The 14,631-nt window shown below is 37.5% G+C and overlaps 1 protein-coding gene across 1 annotated transcript; it reads left to right on the plus strand.

Annotated features, from left to right (window-relative positions):
- The first annotated feature begins 2,738 nt into the window (after positions 1–2,738).
- On the plus strand, positions 2,739–3,672 carry LOC125917615 (olfactory receptor 52E8-like). Its single transcript, XM_049623764.1, has one exon. The coding sequence runs from the start codon at positions 2,776–2,778 to the stop codon at positions 3,670–3,672; it is 897 nt and encodes a 298-aa protein (XP_049479721.1). The 5' UTR covers positions 2,739–2,775.
- The last annotated feature ends 10,959 nt before the right edge of the window (positions 3,673–14,631 follow it).

Below are 14,631 nucleotides of genomic sequence, written 5' to 3' on the forward strand. Positions count from 1 at the left end.
TGTAAAGTTTAAAATGGTTAAAGTGGCACTTTCATTTATATTTTATAATTTAAAAAAATTTCTGGTTATATAGATACCCCAAAAAGCCCAAAGACTTAGTCCAAGCATTTCAAAGACTGAAAACAGAGAATAAGGAAAAAGAAGGAGAAAAATAAAGTAAAATACTACCTGTTGTATATTTTATGTGAAATAACAAGAACTGACAATCGACCAAATAGCAGACAGCAAGGTTCATGGGGATTTCCCTAGAGCTTCTCTTCAGCAAGTTTAATGACAAAAGGGAATTCCTATTCATTTTAATTTCAATGTCTGAGACTCTCTGGCACCTGGAGACTTCATTATAAATCCCCTCAACACACACACACAAGGACAATTTATAAACATCTCTTAGGGCATATTGAGGGTGTATAAATACATAATTTCAGTAATTAAATTCACAGTTGCCAAATGACTTCCTAAGATGGAACATAGGGAATGTGGTAAGTGTTTGTGATCAATGCATCTGTAATGTGTGCTTAAGATTGGAATTTGGCTTCACAGAAATTGAGTTAAGACCTAGAATATTGGGACTGGGAATGGTACAGATCACTGGTCTGGAGAAAGGTAGGAGGAAGACTAAGATTGGAGAGGAAATATCTACACCTGTAATATTTCAGGCATATATAACCTCATCTACTCAACCCAATAATAATCTGAGATAGATAGTACTATGTTTATTTCCGGATGAAAATGAAATACAGAATATGTGTGACTGACATAAGGTCAGAAGGCCAGCAAGAATAGAATCAGGACTCTATCCCATGCCACAATGCAAGTGATATTACACGGTGTCTACTTCTGCTTCTTTTCCCATACTGCTTTGATAGTGAGTGAGACACAAAGTTTAAAAAAATAGTCATAGTAGGCAAAAAAGGAGAGAGTAATGAGTTTGAACTCCTTTATAATTGAACTGATTCTACACATTCTATACCCTTGATATAAAAAAGGACACAATATGGTAATCAGTTGTTGGTCTCTCTCCATGCTTTATATTTCGAAAGGATTAAACTGAATTCAAACTTGATTATTGGGAGACCCAAATTCATGATTGATGCCATGAGCCAAGATAAGCCAAGAGGTGAAACGCATAGCTTGTTACAATAACAAAAAATGTCTTTGGAACTAGATGAATAGATGTATAGTGAGGAATTTTGCCTTACCCAAAAAGAGGTCTGGCCTTTGTTTTTGGCTTCTAGGAAGTTATCTGTCATATCTGATAGGAGTTTAGGATGAGGGGTGGTCAAACTCTATCTCAGTGTAAGGGCTGACCACACTATAAATACCAACAATATAACTTAGGGTGAGAACTTTGGGTCATGTGGCACCAACCAATCTAGAGATTGAGTTCAACCATGTGTGCAATCAATCAATCACATATACATAAATTTGGACACCAAAGCTCAGGTGAGCCTCCGTGGTTGGCAATATAACTATGCATATTGTCACACATTAATTCCAGGAGGGTAACTCATTGTGACTCCATGAGGGAGGACAATGGATACTTCACATTTGCAAACCTCACATTCTACCATCAGCATCTCTTCCTTTGTCTGATTTATGATTTTAATCTTTCCCTATAGTAAACTGTAACCATGAGTATAATAGCTTTCAGTGAGTTCTGTGAGTCGTTCTAGTAGATTAGTGAACCTGGAAGTAGTATGGGAAACTTCCTGAACTTGCAGTTGATGTCAGAAGTGAGAACAGTGTCAAGAACTGTGCCCTCAAATTTGTGGTTTGGCCAGCTCCAGGAAGCAGATCAGATCTGATGTCACATTTCCCTCTCACCAGTTACAAAAGTCAACAGGTTCTTCAGAAAGATCTTTACATGGGGAAGAAACTTCACAGATTATCATTGCCCCTTGCCAACATATCTCAAAATTGCTACTTGGGCATACCCTAAGAATTATGTGGATCTCCTTCTAGATTCTCAGTTCTGTTCCATTGTCTCTTTTTCTTTCTTTTTTTTTTAAATAGCAACACTGCCATAATCATCATAGTTTTACAGAAAATCTCAACATTTGGTAATGAAAATCTTTCAGATTTATTCTTCTTTGAGGTAGTTTGGTTATTCTAGGTCCTTTATTTCTCCACCCCTTATCTTTCTCTCTCTCTCCTTTCACTACTTTCACTAACAAGTTTGCAAACACAGGTCCATATCAGTGTCACAAAGCTTAGTTTCTCTTAATTTCACATCTTGATTCTGCTGCTTATTAGCAATGGGAAGTTAATGAGCTTATCAAAACCTCTCTCTTCCATAAACGAGAACTTGTGTCACAGAATTGTGGGGGGAGAACTAAATGAGAGAGTGTATGCAAATAATGACAACAACAATGTCTGAAAAATTGTAGGTACTCAATTAATGATAACCATGATTATTGTGCCGGCTATTATTATGATCAATTTTATTATCTCCTAATAGTATTTATTTCTTCAGGAAGAGGAAAATTAATGCATTTAATTCCTCTGAACCCATCATTTTAGGAAAGACACAATGTTAGCTTCTACATTCTTTACCACTTATGCTGCAGGTCAGGAGTGATACTGGGATTATTTATGGAGAGCTGAAAAGGGGTAAAGAATCAAAGGCCTTTAGAAAAATTTGTTCCCATTATGAATCCTTTGTTAAGGAATGTTTTTATCTTTAATTTTTGTAGATCTAAGTTAACTGTGGATGAATTGTCCAGTGGGAACCACCAACAACTTTTAAAAATCATACCATCGTCAGCCTGCTGGAGAATGTCTTCTCACAATGTCACTGAATCCCATCCTTCTTCATTCCTATTGCTGGGGATTCCAGGGTTGGAAGTTGCACAAATCTGGCTTGTATTTCCCTTCTGTGCTGTGTATCTGATTGCTCTTGTTGGAAATGTTATCATTCTGTTTGTTATCTGGGTTGATCATAGCCTTCACCAACCTATGTTCTACTTTCTGGCCATGCTGTCAGTGATTGGCCTAAGTCTCTCTACTACTACCATCTCCAAGATGCTGGGGATCTTCTGGTTCAGCCTTCAGGAGCTGTGCTTTGGGTGCTGTGTTGCTCAAGTGTTTTTTATCCACTTTTTTACAGTCATGGAGAGCATTGTACTTCTTGCCATGGGTTTTGATCATTACGTGGCTATTTGCAACCCCCTCAGGTACAGCATGATTCTTACCGACAGAGTGACTGGTGTGATTGCTGTGATAGTGGTACTAAGAAGCTTATGCGTGATTGTTCCCATCATTTTTCTCCTCCTGAGGCTGCCTTACTGTGGACACAGAATCATCCCTCATACCTATTGTGAGCACATGGGAGTGACACGTCTAGCTTGTGCCAGCATTAATGCCAATGTCTACTATGGTCTTGGAAATATTTCTATCTTGTTTCTGGATGTGCTTCTTATCATTGTCTCGTATATTAGGATCTTATATGCTGTCTTCCACCTCCCTTCCCAAGATGCCCGCCTGAAAGCTCTGAATACCTGTAGCTCCCCTATTTGTGTTATCTTGGTCTTCTTTGGTCCAGCTCTCTTCTCTTTTCTCACTCACCGCTTTGGTCATGACATCCCCGAGTATATCCATATCCTCCTGGCTAACCTCTATGTAGTCATACCCCCTGCCCTCAACCCAGTCATTTATGGCATCAGGACCAAGTAGATCCAGGAACGGGTAGAGAGTCTCTTTGTTAAAACAAGATTGATGAGAGGTAATTCATTCAAGTCATGAAATTATAGGGTCTGAAAGGACTAAAATTTATGATAAAATTAATAAATTTCTTTCACCAAAATTAATTTTCTCTCTATATAGATATCTATAGCTATAACTATAGATGATATATATAGATATAAGATGATATAGATATATAGATAGATATAGAGATAGAGATGATAGAGATAGAGATAGAGATAGAGATGATAGAGATAGAGATGATAGAGATATAGACATAGATATAGATATATGTGAGATATATATCAGAAAAAATACTGCCTGTAATTGTTGGAGGTATGTACACTTCTGTGTGTCTGAATGTGTACTTGCAATGATACTCTCTGTTGACCTCTGGCAGAGAATATTACACACAAGAATAAATTTAAAGGAGGAAAACTTTGATTCACTGAAATAACTTTGTGTTAAAACTGTTTGGTGTTCTAGATCTCTTTCAGGCAATAATAAGATTTCTTTGACAGAGGTGTTCAATTAGAGATCACATAACCAATTACAGGTATTAAGTAAACTGCAACAAGTTTCTATAATTAATAAAGTACTGCTTAAAAATAAATAGTACAGTTTTAACTAAAGCTTATGCAAGCAAAATATGGGAATTAGACTAGATTTTTTGGTGTTTTATTTTTTCCTTTTCTGTTCTCTCAAGTTCCTGATCCTATGAAGTTCCTTATAAGCCTAACCTTCAATATAATACACCCTCATTCTTTTTTTTTTGAGGTTGTTTTTTAATGTTTATTTTTTCAGAGAGAAACAGAGTGCAAGTGGGGGAGAGGCAGAGAGAGAGGGAGACACAGAATCTGAAGCAGGTTCCAGACTCTGAGCTGTCAGCACAGAGCCTGATGCAGGGCTCAAACTCATGAACTGTGAGATCATGACCTGAGCAGAAGTGAGGCACTTAACTGACTGAGCCAGCCAGGTGCCCCGATACACCCTCATTCTTGAACTGACAAATTTAATACTATGTCATCTGGTTAGCCCATCCTGGAGTTAGTGTGGAACAAATGAAAATTGCAAGAGGGAATATTTTTCAACAGAGAAATTAGTTAAAAAAAAAGACAATAAAAAGAAATAATGTTACTTAACAATTGAAGTCATAATTTAGAAAGATTAAAAGATGCGTTCAGTGGCCTGAAATTTATTGAATAGAAAATTGAGTACTAAAGTATATGAAGTGGTGAGTAAAATGAGTGTGTGGATTTTTAGAAAGTATTATCTCACACTAGCATTTAGAAAGGATAGGAGATAGGGGTGTCCTGGTGGGTCAGTCAGTTAAGCACCCAACTTCGGCTCAGGTCATGATCTCATGGTTGGTGAGTTTGAATCCATTGGTAGCACAGAGCCTGCTTCAGATCCTCTGTCCCCCTCTCTGCCTTTCCCCTGCTTGCCCTCTCTCTCTCTCTCTGTCTCTCTATCAAAAAGAAATAAACACACAAAAAAATAGAAAGAATAGGAGGTAGAAGATTAGTGAAGCACAAAGTTAATCTTCAGGTATCTATGATTCGAGAAGAACTGGAATTTGGATAGAGGTAATGCAAATAAAGAGAGGGTATCTGCTCTGAAATAAAAAAGAGCCATAAGGTATGATTTAGCCACAAAGTGGCAAGAGACATCATGGATGACTACTTATTTATTTATCTGTTTTTAACTGGATGGCTTTGGGTAGGCATTCAAATATGTAAGAAGAAAAAAGAAAATTATTCATGAACATGAAAAATGCAAATATAAGAAAGGGGATGGGAAGAGAAATTGGACTGTAAAGAACCTTAGAAAATTTAGAATGTGAAAAAGTAAATGTAACAGGATTTTCTGAAGTGGATGAAGTCAGTACAAACAATGCACTATGGTTTTCAAATACAACAACAGAAAAGAAAGAATGATAATTTAAAGGAAATTTTATGCGACACCTGTGTGGCTTAGTCCATTGAACATCCAACTTTGTCTCAGGTCATGATCTCCAGTTCGTGGATTCAAGCCCCGCATCAGGCTCTGTGCTGACAGTTCAGGGACTGGAGCCTGCTTCAGATTCTGTGTCTCCCTGTCTCTCTCTGCCCCTCCCATGCTTGTGTTCTCTCTAAGTCTCTCTCAAAAATAAATAAATAAATGTTAACAAAAAAGGAAAGTAAATTTTAAAGACATGACTGACCTAAGTAAAATATTTTTCAGCTTAAATAAAGTCAAATTTAACTTTGGATGTTACAATACTGATCACTTCATCTAATTCTATGATTTTCCTAGTCATTTGTATTCATTTATTATACAAAACAAATGTTTTTAAAGTATATTATTAATGATGATCATTCAATCTCAGTGAGAAGAGTTAATATTGAGGTAACGGTAGACAAGAAACAATAGAGCTAACATGTACACAAGTTTTTATAATCACCCATTTAATTTCACATATATTATTTACTTTCTATTATTTTTAAAATTTTTAAATTTATTTTGAGAGAAAGAGAGGGAGCAGGGGAGGAACAGAGAGAGAGGGAGAGAGAGAGAATCCCAAGCAGACTCTGTACCATTAGTGCAGAGCCCAAAGCAGGGCTCAAACTCATGAACTGTGAGATCATGACCTGAGCTGAAGTTGGACACTTAATGGGCTGAACCACCCAGGCTCCCCTAGCTTCATATTCTTTATCCCTTGAACTAATGAGGTACCAAATACTCCCTTGATTTAAACACTTTATTCTGGACTTGTGTTGTAAAAGTCTTCCTAAATTTCTATGTCAAGATATATTTTTTGAGTCCAAGTATTTACTTCTGATCTCCTTCAAAAGCACATTGAATTAATAATAAGCTAGAAATAATAAAAATGTAGAATTTTTGGTGATTACAATATAAGTCATCAACAGACTGGATATTTTTTTAAAACTTCAAGGAAAGAGAAGGAAAGTGAATGGATATATTGGATAATATAAACAACAACATAATAAAACAAATGAAATATAGTGCTTCCAAGATAATGAAGGTCACTTTTTTTTCCAAATAGCACAAATTGTTTCCAAATTCAGAGCCAAACAATACAGTAATTAGAGCAGACCATGAAGCAATCACCAGGATACTAAACAGATGCCTATATTCATGGAATAAATGGGCCAATAATATTTCCTTATATTTTATACACAGAGATGTACAGTGAACTGATTGCTACTTCTATCCTCCAGAAAAAACATAATCTGATTGGTATCAAAATTCTCAAATGCAAAAGTCTACATGACTTGAGGAAAAAAAAAGTCTACATGACTTGAGGAAAATTATTTTGTATTAGAATTCAGTGTTCATTCAGTCCATTATTCATGTCCAAGAGAAAAATGAAGACATTTTGAAAAATTGAAAGAATATTTAAAACATGTTTTAAAGCATTAGATCGATAACAAAGTAGCAAAGATAAATGGGACAAGATGCCAGAAAATAATAGAAAGTAAACAAAAATGAATCCTGCCTTTGGTGGTGTTTTTCCTCAACATGTACTACGCATTTTCTGATTTAGAAGAGCTCTCAGAAAGTCTGGTAATATCAGGAGAGCTTTAACAGTATCACAGCATTGGGTAGGATTAAGCCTTGGAGTTCAGAGCTTGACAAGGATTAGGGGAAATAGATCACCAAAGGAGTGCCCAGAGAGTGAGGGTAAATCAGAAATACAGCAGTCATCACAAAGTATGTAGCCTGTCAGCATTAGCTCAGTGCTAATTAGAATGGCATGATGTGCTTTTACCCTAACTGCTCATCAGAACTGAAGTGAAACCTTTTTTGGTGATGATAACAATACGGATGACATAAAAGTATTCTGACAAGTTGTCCTTCATAAACTCAGCATTTAATAATAAAAAAACATATAACAAACACAAAAATTAACAGAACCAAAAAGCAAACAAAAAAGGAGAAAAATATTCAAAAGGGAACCAGATACTTAGATTACCAAATAACTATGATTATTATACAAAGCAAATTGGATGGCAAGATGAAAAATTTCAGCCATGAACCAGAAACTAATAAAAATCAATTGAAGAGGAGTGACACAAGCAAGATGGTGGAATAATAGGTCTTCAGCTCATGTCTCCTTATAGAAACAAATATTTGACAGTCATCCATGAACCAAAATGCCTTTGTGGGAGCTTTGGGATCCAAGAAGAAGGTTGTAAGACCCAGGTAGAGCCCATGACTGAAAAAGGGTAGCTTTGAGAAGGCAAGCCCATACACTAATGGCACGCCTCCTGACCATAGTCCTGGCTGCATACTGGAGGCAGCCATGTCTTCTGTGAACTTGGCTCCAGTCCCACCTGTATGTAATCCTGATACTAGCCACTTTTGCCAAGGGACTCAGTAGAATCCATGCCCATCTCTGCCCTTTGTAACAGGTATGCCAACCTCAGACCTGATTGTGATCCCTGAAGCAGTCGCCATGGCTTGATTCCAGCCGCACTCTATCACAGACCAGGGGCAATTTTGCCTGAATAGAGACAAGCCTAGTGGCCCAATGGGAACCAGTGGGGGCTACACCCATCTGCAACCCTGCTAACAGATCTGCCAACCATGAAGCCGACTGTAGGCCAGATGATAGCCACAGACCTGGTTCCAGCGCTACTCAACCATGATCTCAGAGGTAGTCCCATCAGTCCAGTGACCCAGCAGAAGGACTTTACCTGCCAAAATAAGTCTAATAATTAGAAGGGGTATCTGTTCTTTCAAACACACATACCAACTTAAGTTACATAGATCACAAACAATCAAATAAACATGACACCAACAAACATAACTAATGAACTCCAATAGCTGGTCCTAAAGAAATGAAGATCTATAAACTACTTAACAAATAATTCAAAATAATCATCTTAAGGAAGCTCAGTGCACTACAGGAGAAGATAGACAACTAAACGCAATCAGGAAAACAATACATGAACAAAATGAGAAGTCTAACAAAGGAGTAGGTACTATAAAAATGAACCAAACAGAAATTATACAGTTTAAAATATAAATACTAAACTGAAAAAATTCAACAAAGATAAAATGCAGTCAATATATACATCAGAATATTATTTAACCTTTAAAAAGAAAAACATCCTGCCATTGAAGAAACATGGATGAAACTGAGGACATGACTCTAAAATGAAATAAGCCAGTCACATGAAGACAAATATTGCATTATCTCAGTTACATGGAAAAGAAAGAAAGGAGGAAAGAAAGAAAGGAGGGAGGGGGGAGGGAGAGAGGGAGGGAGGGAGGGAGGAAAGAAGGAAGGAAAGAAGGAAGAAAAAAGGGAAAGAAAGGAAGAAAAAGAAAGAAAGAAAGAAAGAAAGAAAGAAAAAAAGAAAAAAGAAAAAAGAAAAAAGAAAGAAAGAAGTCAAACCAACAGTGACAGAGAGTAGAATGGTGGTTACAAGAGGCTGGGGCATGGGGGAAAAGGGAAGATTAAAAAAAAAAATTAGAAATAGAATGGTAGTTGCCAGAGGAAGGGGTGAAGAGTCTATGGGGAGTTATTGTTGAGTGGATAGAGTTTTCAGTTTTTGCAAAATGAAAAAGTTCTGGAGATAAATGGTGGTGATGGTTATAACAATAATATAAATGTATTTAACACTACTGAACTGTACATTTAAAAATGGTTGAGATAGGGGCACCTGGGTGGCTCAGTCGGTTGAACGTCCATCTTCAACTCAGGTCATGATCTCGCGGTCTGTGAGTTCAAGTCCTATGTCGGGCTCCGTGCTGACAGCTCAGAGCCTGGAGCCTGCTTCGGGTTCTGTGTTTCCCTTTATCTCTGCCCCTCCCCCACTCATGCTCTGTCTCTCTCTGTCTCAGAAATAAACATTAAAAAATTTATTTAAATGGTTGAGATAGTAAATTTTATGTTATGTGTATGCTACTACAATAAAACTCAGGGGAAAAAATGGTAAAGGTAGGAAACACAAAACCCAAGGGGAAAAATGTGTATGTTATAATAGCAGTACACATTGATATAAAAATAAGAGACTTGGAGATTGTGTTTTTCATCTTGTCATCCAATTTACTTTGTATAATAATCATAGTTATTTAGGAGTCCATGTATCTGGTTCCTTTTTGAATGGTTTATACAGAAGACCATCATGGAGAACATGAGAATTGGTGGAAAGTTGAAGGAAAGTGAAAATGAGCAGTAGTTATTTTCTAAGTAGGACTCTTGATCACCTAAGACAGAGTAATGTTTTGGAGAGTCATGAAGTAGAATTAAAGTTTACAGTTTGGTTGGGCATTTGCTGAAGTACTTTGCCAACAGTGGTGTATATACTTTATCATATGAAGCCCAACGTATATAATGGAGAAGCAGAGGGAATAAAAAGAAATCTTAAGTAGAGATTAGATAGAGTCAGGCTTGATTTGTAAAGGTAAATGTTGAAACAATGGGGAAAATGGATACCATGAGGGAGTGACCAGAGAGAGGCAAGGTATGTAAGCTTTTCATTCATCAAAAAGAGAAGCAATAAAAAGGAGAACATATCAGATCTAACCAGAATCTCTTTTGGAACACAGATATTATCTTCTCTCTCTTAACCACTCAAAATTATCTGAACTTAGAAGCCAAAAAAAAAAAAAAAAAGATTTTCTAATGTATTCAACTGTCCTTCAGTCTTTTCCTGTCTGTACTCAGGAAAATCCTGACCTAAGGCATGCCCTGGTACTAGAAGGTCTACCTCATCATCATCAAGGGAGGGAGACAAAGAAAGCTAAACTTTGAGCTCTAGCTAGATTCTGTTTTCTCAGGAGAATGTGGAGTTTCCTTCACCTTCTGTCAAAAGAGTTAAAACACATGAAAGCCCCTCTCCAAAGACTTTATCTGTTTAAAATGAGTTATAGGTTGTAAGGAGAATCTTTCTGAGTTGGAAGAAAGTTGATACTATTATCTACAGGGATGAACACTGTCAAAAAATAGACTGTTGGTACAGGGTCTAATGTGTCTATTTTAGGGGTCTCATCTTTTGAAATCATGGTCATAACACCAGACTGCATCAGGATTCACACATTTCTATTAAACAAAGCAGAAGAGTCACTAATAGCTGTTTCCTAAGAAGTCACACTCCGAAGACTTAATGGCTTAAACTTAATTATTTTCATAACATCATCCCCCAGAAAGACTCCCCCCACCCCTTCAGGATATTTCGCTTCCTAACAGCTCATGAGACATAATCTCCCCTGACCTAGAAGTTACATCTGATATGGTGATTTGTTTCTGCAGATGGTAGGGAGGAACAAATAGTTAGATGGGCTTAATGACCCATCAGCCCAAGTTTATGTGCCCAGAGGACTCTGAAGGCTAAGCTCAGGGACCCTGGGACATGCTTAGACTTAGGGATGTTTTCACTCATTATAAAGATTTTCTCCATGTGACAGGATGGACTTGGGACCTGGAGGCTTGAACGGGCTCCAATCACCATGTGTAAGCACCTAGGCTTATGCTGTGGTATTGCTCCAAGTGAGGGCTGACAGAGGAAATATTAGAAAGGTAAGGATACATAGACAGGGGAGATGAGACACCATAGTGAGGAGGAGAAGAGGTAAATGAGGATAGAAGGGGACAGTAGTCTCTTCTCTGCTCAGGAGTTATCCAAAGCCCCATTATCCATTCTCTTCACAAAAGAACACAACAGAGTACATGGGACTGGAACAGACATTCAGCAGGTGAGCACAGAGATATGCCAACAGGCAATATGAAGAAATTCTCTCTCCTCTCTGTCTCCCTCTCTCTCTCTTCCACACATACGCACATGCGTGCACACACACACACACACACACACCTCACATAGTATACTCCTCACCGCTAGAAAGCCACAAATAGTTTTCAGTAGCATAACCACATGTATTGTCTCTAAAGAAGATTGCTTTGACTAGCAAATTGTTGGCAGGGAAACAGACCCAGCAACTAGGCTTGCTGTGATTCATCTGAGGCAGAAGAAGGCTACTGCAGGCCACTGTCATATGTTTGAGGCTAGATGTAGAAGTGTGACTGATGTCATATCCAAATAAAATGATGTAGGCATTATACATTTGGTCTGCCCTATAATCTTATTTGTTTTCTCCTGCATAATCCTGGTTTAGAGGTTCTCAATTCTACATTGCCCCCCTTCCCCCACCATGCACCTACTACTTTATGGAAATGTATCCAAGCCTTTTTAATGGAGCCCAGTACATCTGCTAGTTTAGTCATATCCAATGTCCCCCTCTAGTTTTCTGTGTCATAGCCTATTCATGACAGTGCCTGAAAGAAGTTACTCTCATCAATTGGTTGATCCCACCTAGCTTGAGAAATCTGTAGAATGAGAGAGAACACAGTTTACTTTCCAACTGAACTGTATTAGTTTATGTGTGAATCCATAGGATTCTAGAAATAAATCTAAATGTGAAGCTCTACACTTCTCATTCACTTTGCAATATTCTGGGTCATCCCTCTTTCCCTGCCTCCTTCATCTTACCCTATAGTCACCATGAATTATTTGTAAGTAATAAACTCTTTATAATCAAGTAAGTTATTTGTGCTATTAGGTGACATTCTTAGCTATTTAGAATTAAAAGAAAAATAAAATTTGGGGAAGGACTAATAGTTTAAATAAGTACCACTTATTAAATATATCCTAAGAGCTAGTCCTTTACATGCATCGGTCATGTTTGTGCTTAAAACAAGTCACATGGATAGAACTTATTAACTCAATTTTACAGAAAAAAACTGATGTAGAAAGTAAAGGAATTTGTTCAAGGATTCCCATTAGTATGGCATAGCAAGATTTCAAGGCATGTTTGAATGAATTCAAAGTCTGTATAAATCATCTATAATATTCTACTATAACAGTCAAAGGAAAAAGAGCCAGTGGGGTAAAAAAAAAACACAACTTCAATAAATTGAGAGTTGGTGGGCACTAAAAGGGAAAGATCTCTATTATCAATTAAGCTTTTAAAATGGACTCTGGGCTTTTTGTCCATGTGCACATCTAGAAAAAGATGAAATTACTACCTTGCCTTCCAGGAATAATCCTTGAGCTTATTGGCCCACACTATCTGCCACTATTTGTGGCACACAACTGCAGCAGAAATAAGGCAACTTTCTGACCAAAATTGTGAGAGGGTGGGTGTCCTACTGAATTTGAGGTATATTATCAAAAAGAGCTCCCTCTGCTTCTCCCCTGGAAAGCTCCCCCCCTCAGCCAGTAAAGTATCATTGAAAAACAGCAGCCCTGAAGATGGGGCTGACTCTGGACTGTGAATCTCATGATGTGTCATCCTACTTACTTCCTCAGACTCTCCTAAGTCCCACCAGCCATTGCCCTCTGATTTCTCAGCCTTGCATACTCCGATCAACAATGGCAAATATTGTTTTCTCCATATATATGAATAATTTTCTCTCTAGCTTCTTTGGGGACAAGAGACGTTCCTCTTTCTCAAGCAGAGCAGGTGACTACCAATTCCCTTGCCTGGGTATTACTACTCAGCAATAACTAGCTGGCAAAGTTACATGCAATCACATACATAATAAGAATCAGTTTAATAACTAACTCTCTTTTTCTCTATCTCTCACACATACACACACATAAGTGCACACTTACACAAATCCTGATTCTATTCAACAGCTAAATTCTGAAAAACTTAGAACCATACACTCCTGTGGCAGTGTTGGGAATATTAAAATGAATATCCCCCAGTTTTTGCCCCCAGGCAGCAGCATTTCTATTGGTAACAAATAGGTAAATACATAAAAGAAGTCATGTTGTATTAGATGCAGCATAATTATACAATATACTAGTGGCACAAAGTGTTAAAACAATTTCCTTTATTCATTTCAGGGATCAGGAAAGATTCATTAACAACACTTCAATTTTGATGTCACTGAAATTTGTTACTTGTTTTATCTATTCATACCTGAAGCCAGGAACAACTTAAGGACAAGGTGTAATTTTCTATGTTCATTATATGTTGTAAGAAAGATGAACGTAGTTTAATTGATAAGCAAAAGGTAATTTATTGTAAGAACATTAGGGAATGGCAGAATAAATAGTCTGGAGGTGTGGGATAGGAAACTAAGGCATTCCATAAGATCAGGAATCATCAAAAACAACAACGGTCTCATAGGAGAGATAGATTGAGGGAGATTTAAAGAAAGACCATCTGATTGACCACCCTTAAGTCATGTGCCTATATGAGATCCGTTAGGTAAATCCCTACATTTATATTATATCAAAAGACAGCCAATGGTATAATTCGGTCTTTCTCATTTGGACTTTGGATTCTCTAACACCATATCACACTTTGAGAAGTATCGGGTATAGCAGTTTCCCAAAAATAAAAAAGGAGCTATTTGAAAAAAAATGGAAAAAAATATCAAGCAGATAAGCATACACCACTAGGTGAAAGACTATAAGTTCCTTCAAAGAACTCACATTATTACAAAAGTTAAAGGCACACATAATATTACCCACAATTAATCTCAGAACAATAACATGTATTGAGAGTTACTCAATTACCCTCTGGAAAGAGCAGAATCTCTAAAGTTTGCAATCAACCACTCCTGCTACTACCTCCAGCACACCAGTTAAGGTTCTCTTCATTTTCTATGACCTTGATAAAGAAAAGATCATAACGAGAGTGAGATACCTACGCCTCAACAGGAATTCAATGACACTTGCTGGGAGAATGACTTCCATCAATGACACCCACTTCCATCCCCCCTTGTTTCACCTGCTAGGAATCCCAGGACTGGAAACTGTACATATCTGGATTGCTTTCCCATTCTGCATTGTGTACCTGATTGCCCTTGTGGGGAACATCACCATTCTCTTTGTGATCAAGACTGAACACAGTCTCCACCAGCCCATGTTCTACTTCCTGGCCATGTTGTCTATGATCGATCTGGGTCTGTCCACGTCCACCATCCCC

The sequence above is a fragment of the Panthera uncia genome, unplaced genomic scaffold (genome assembly GCF_023721935.1).
Source record: "Panthera uncia isolate 11264 unplaced genomic scaffold, Puncia_PCG_1.0 HiC_scaffold_2092, whole genome shotgun sequence".
NCBI lineage: Eukaryota > Metazoa > Chordata > Mammalia > Carnivora > Felidae > Panthera > Panthera uncia.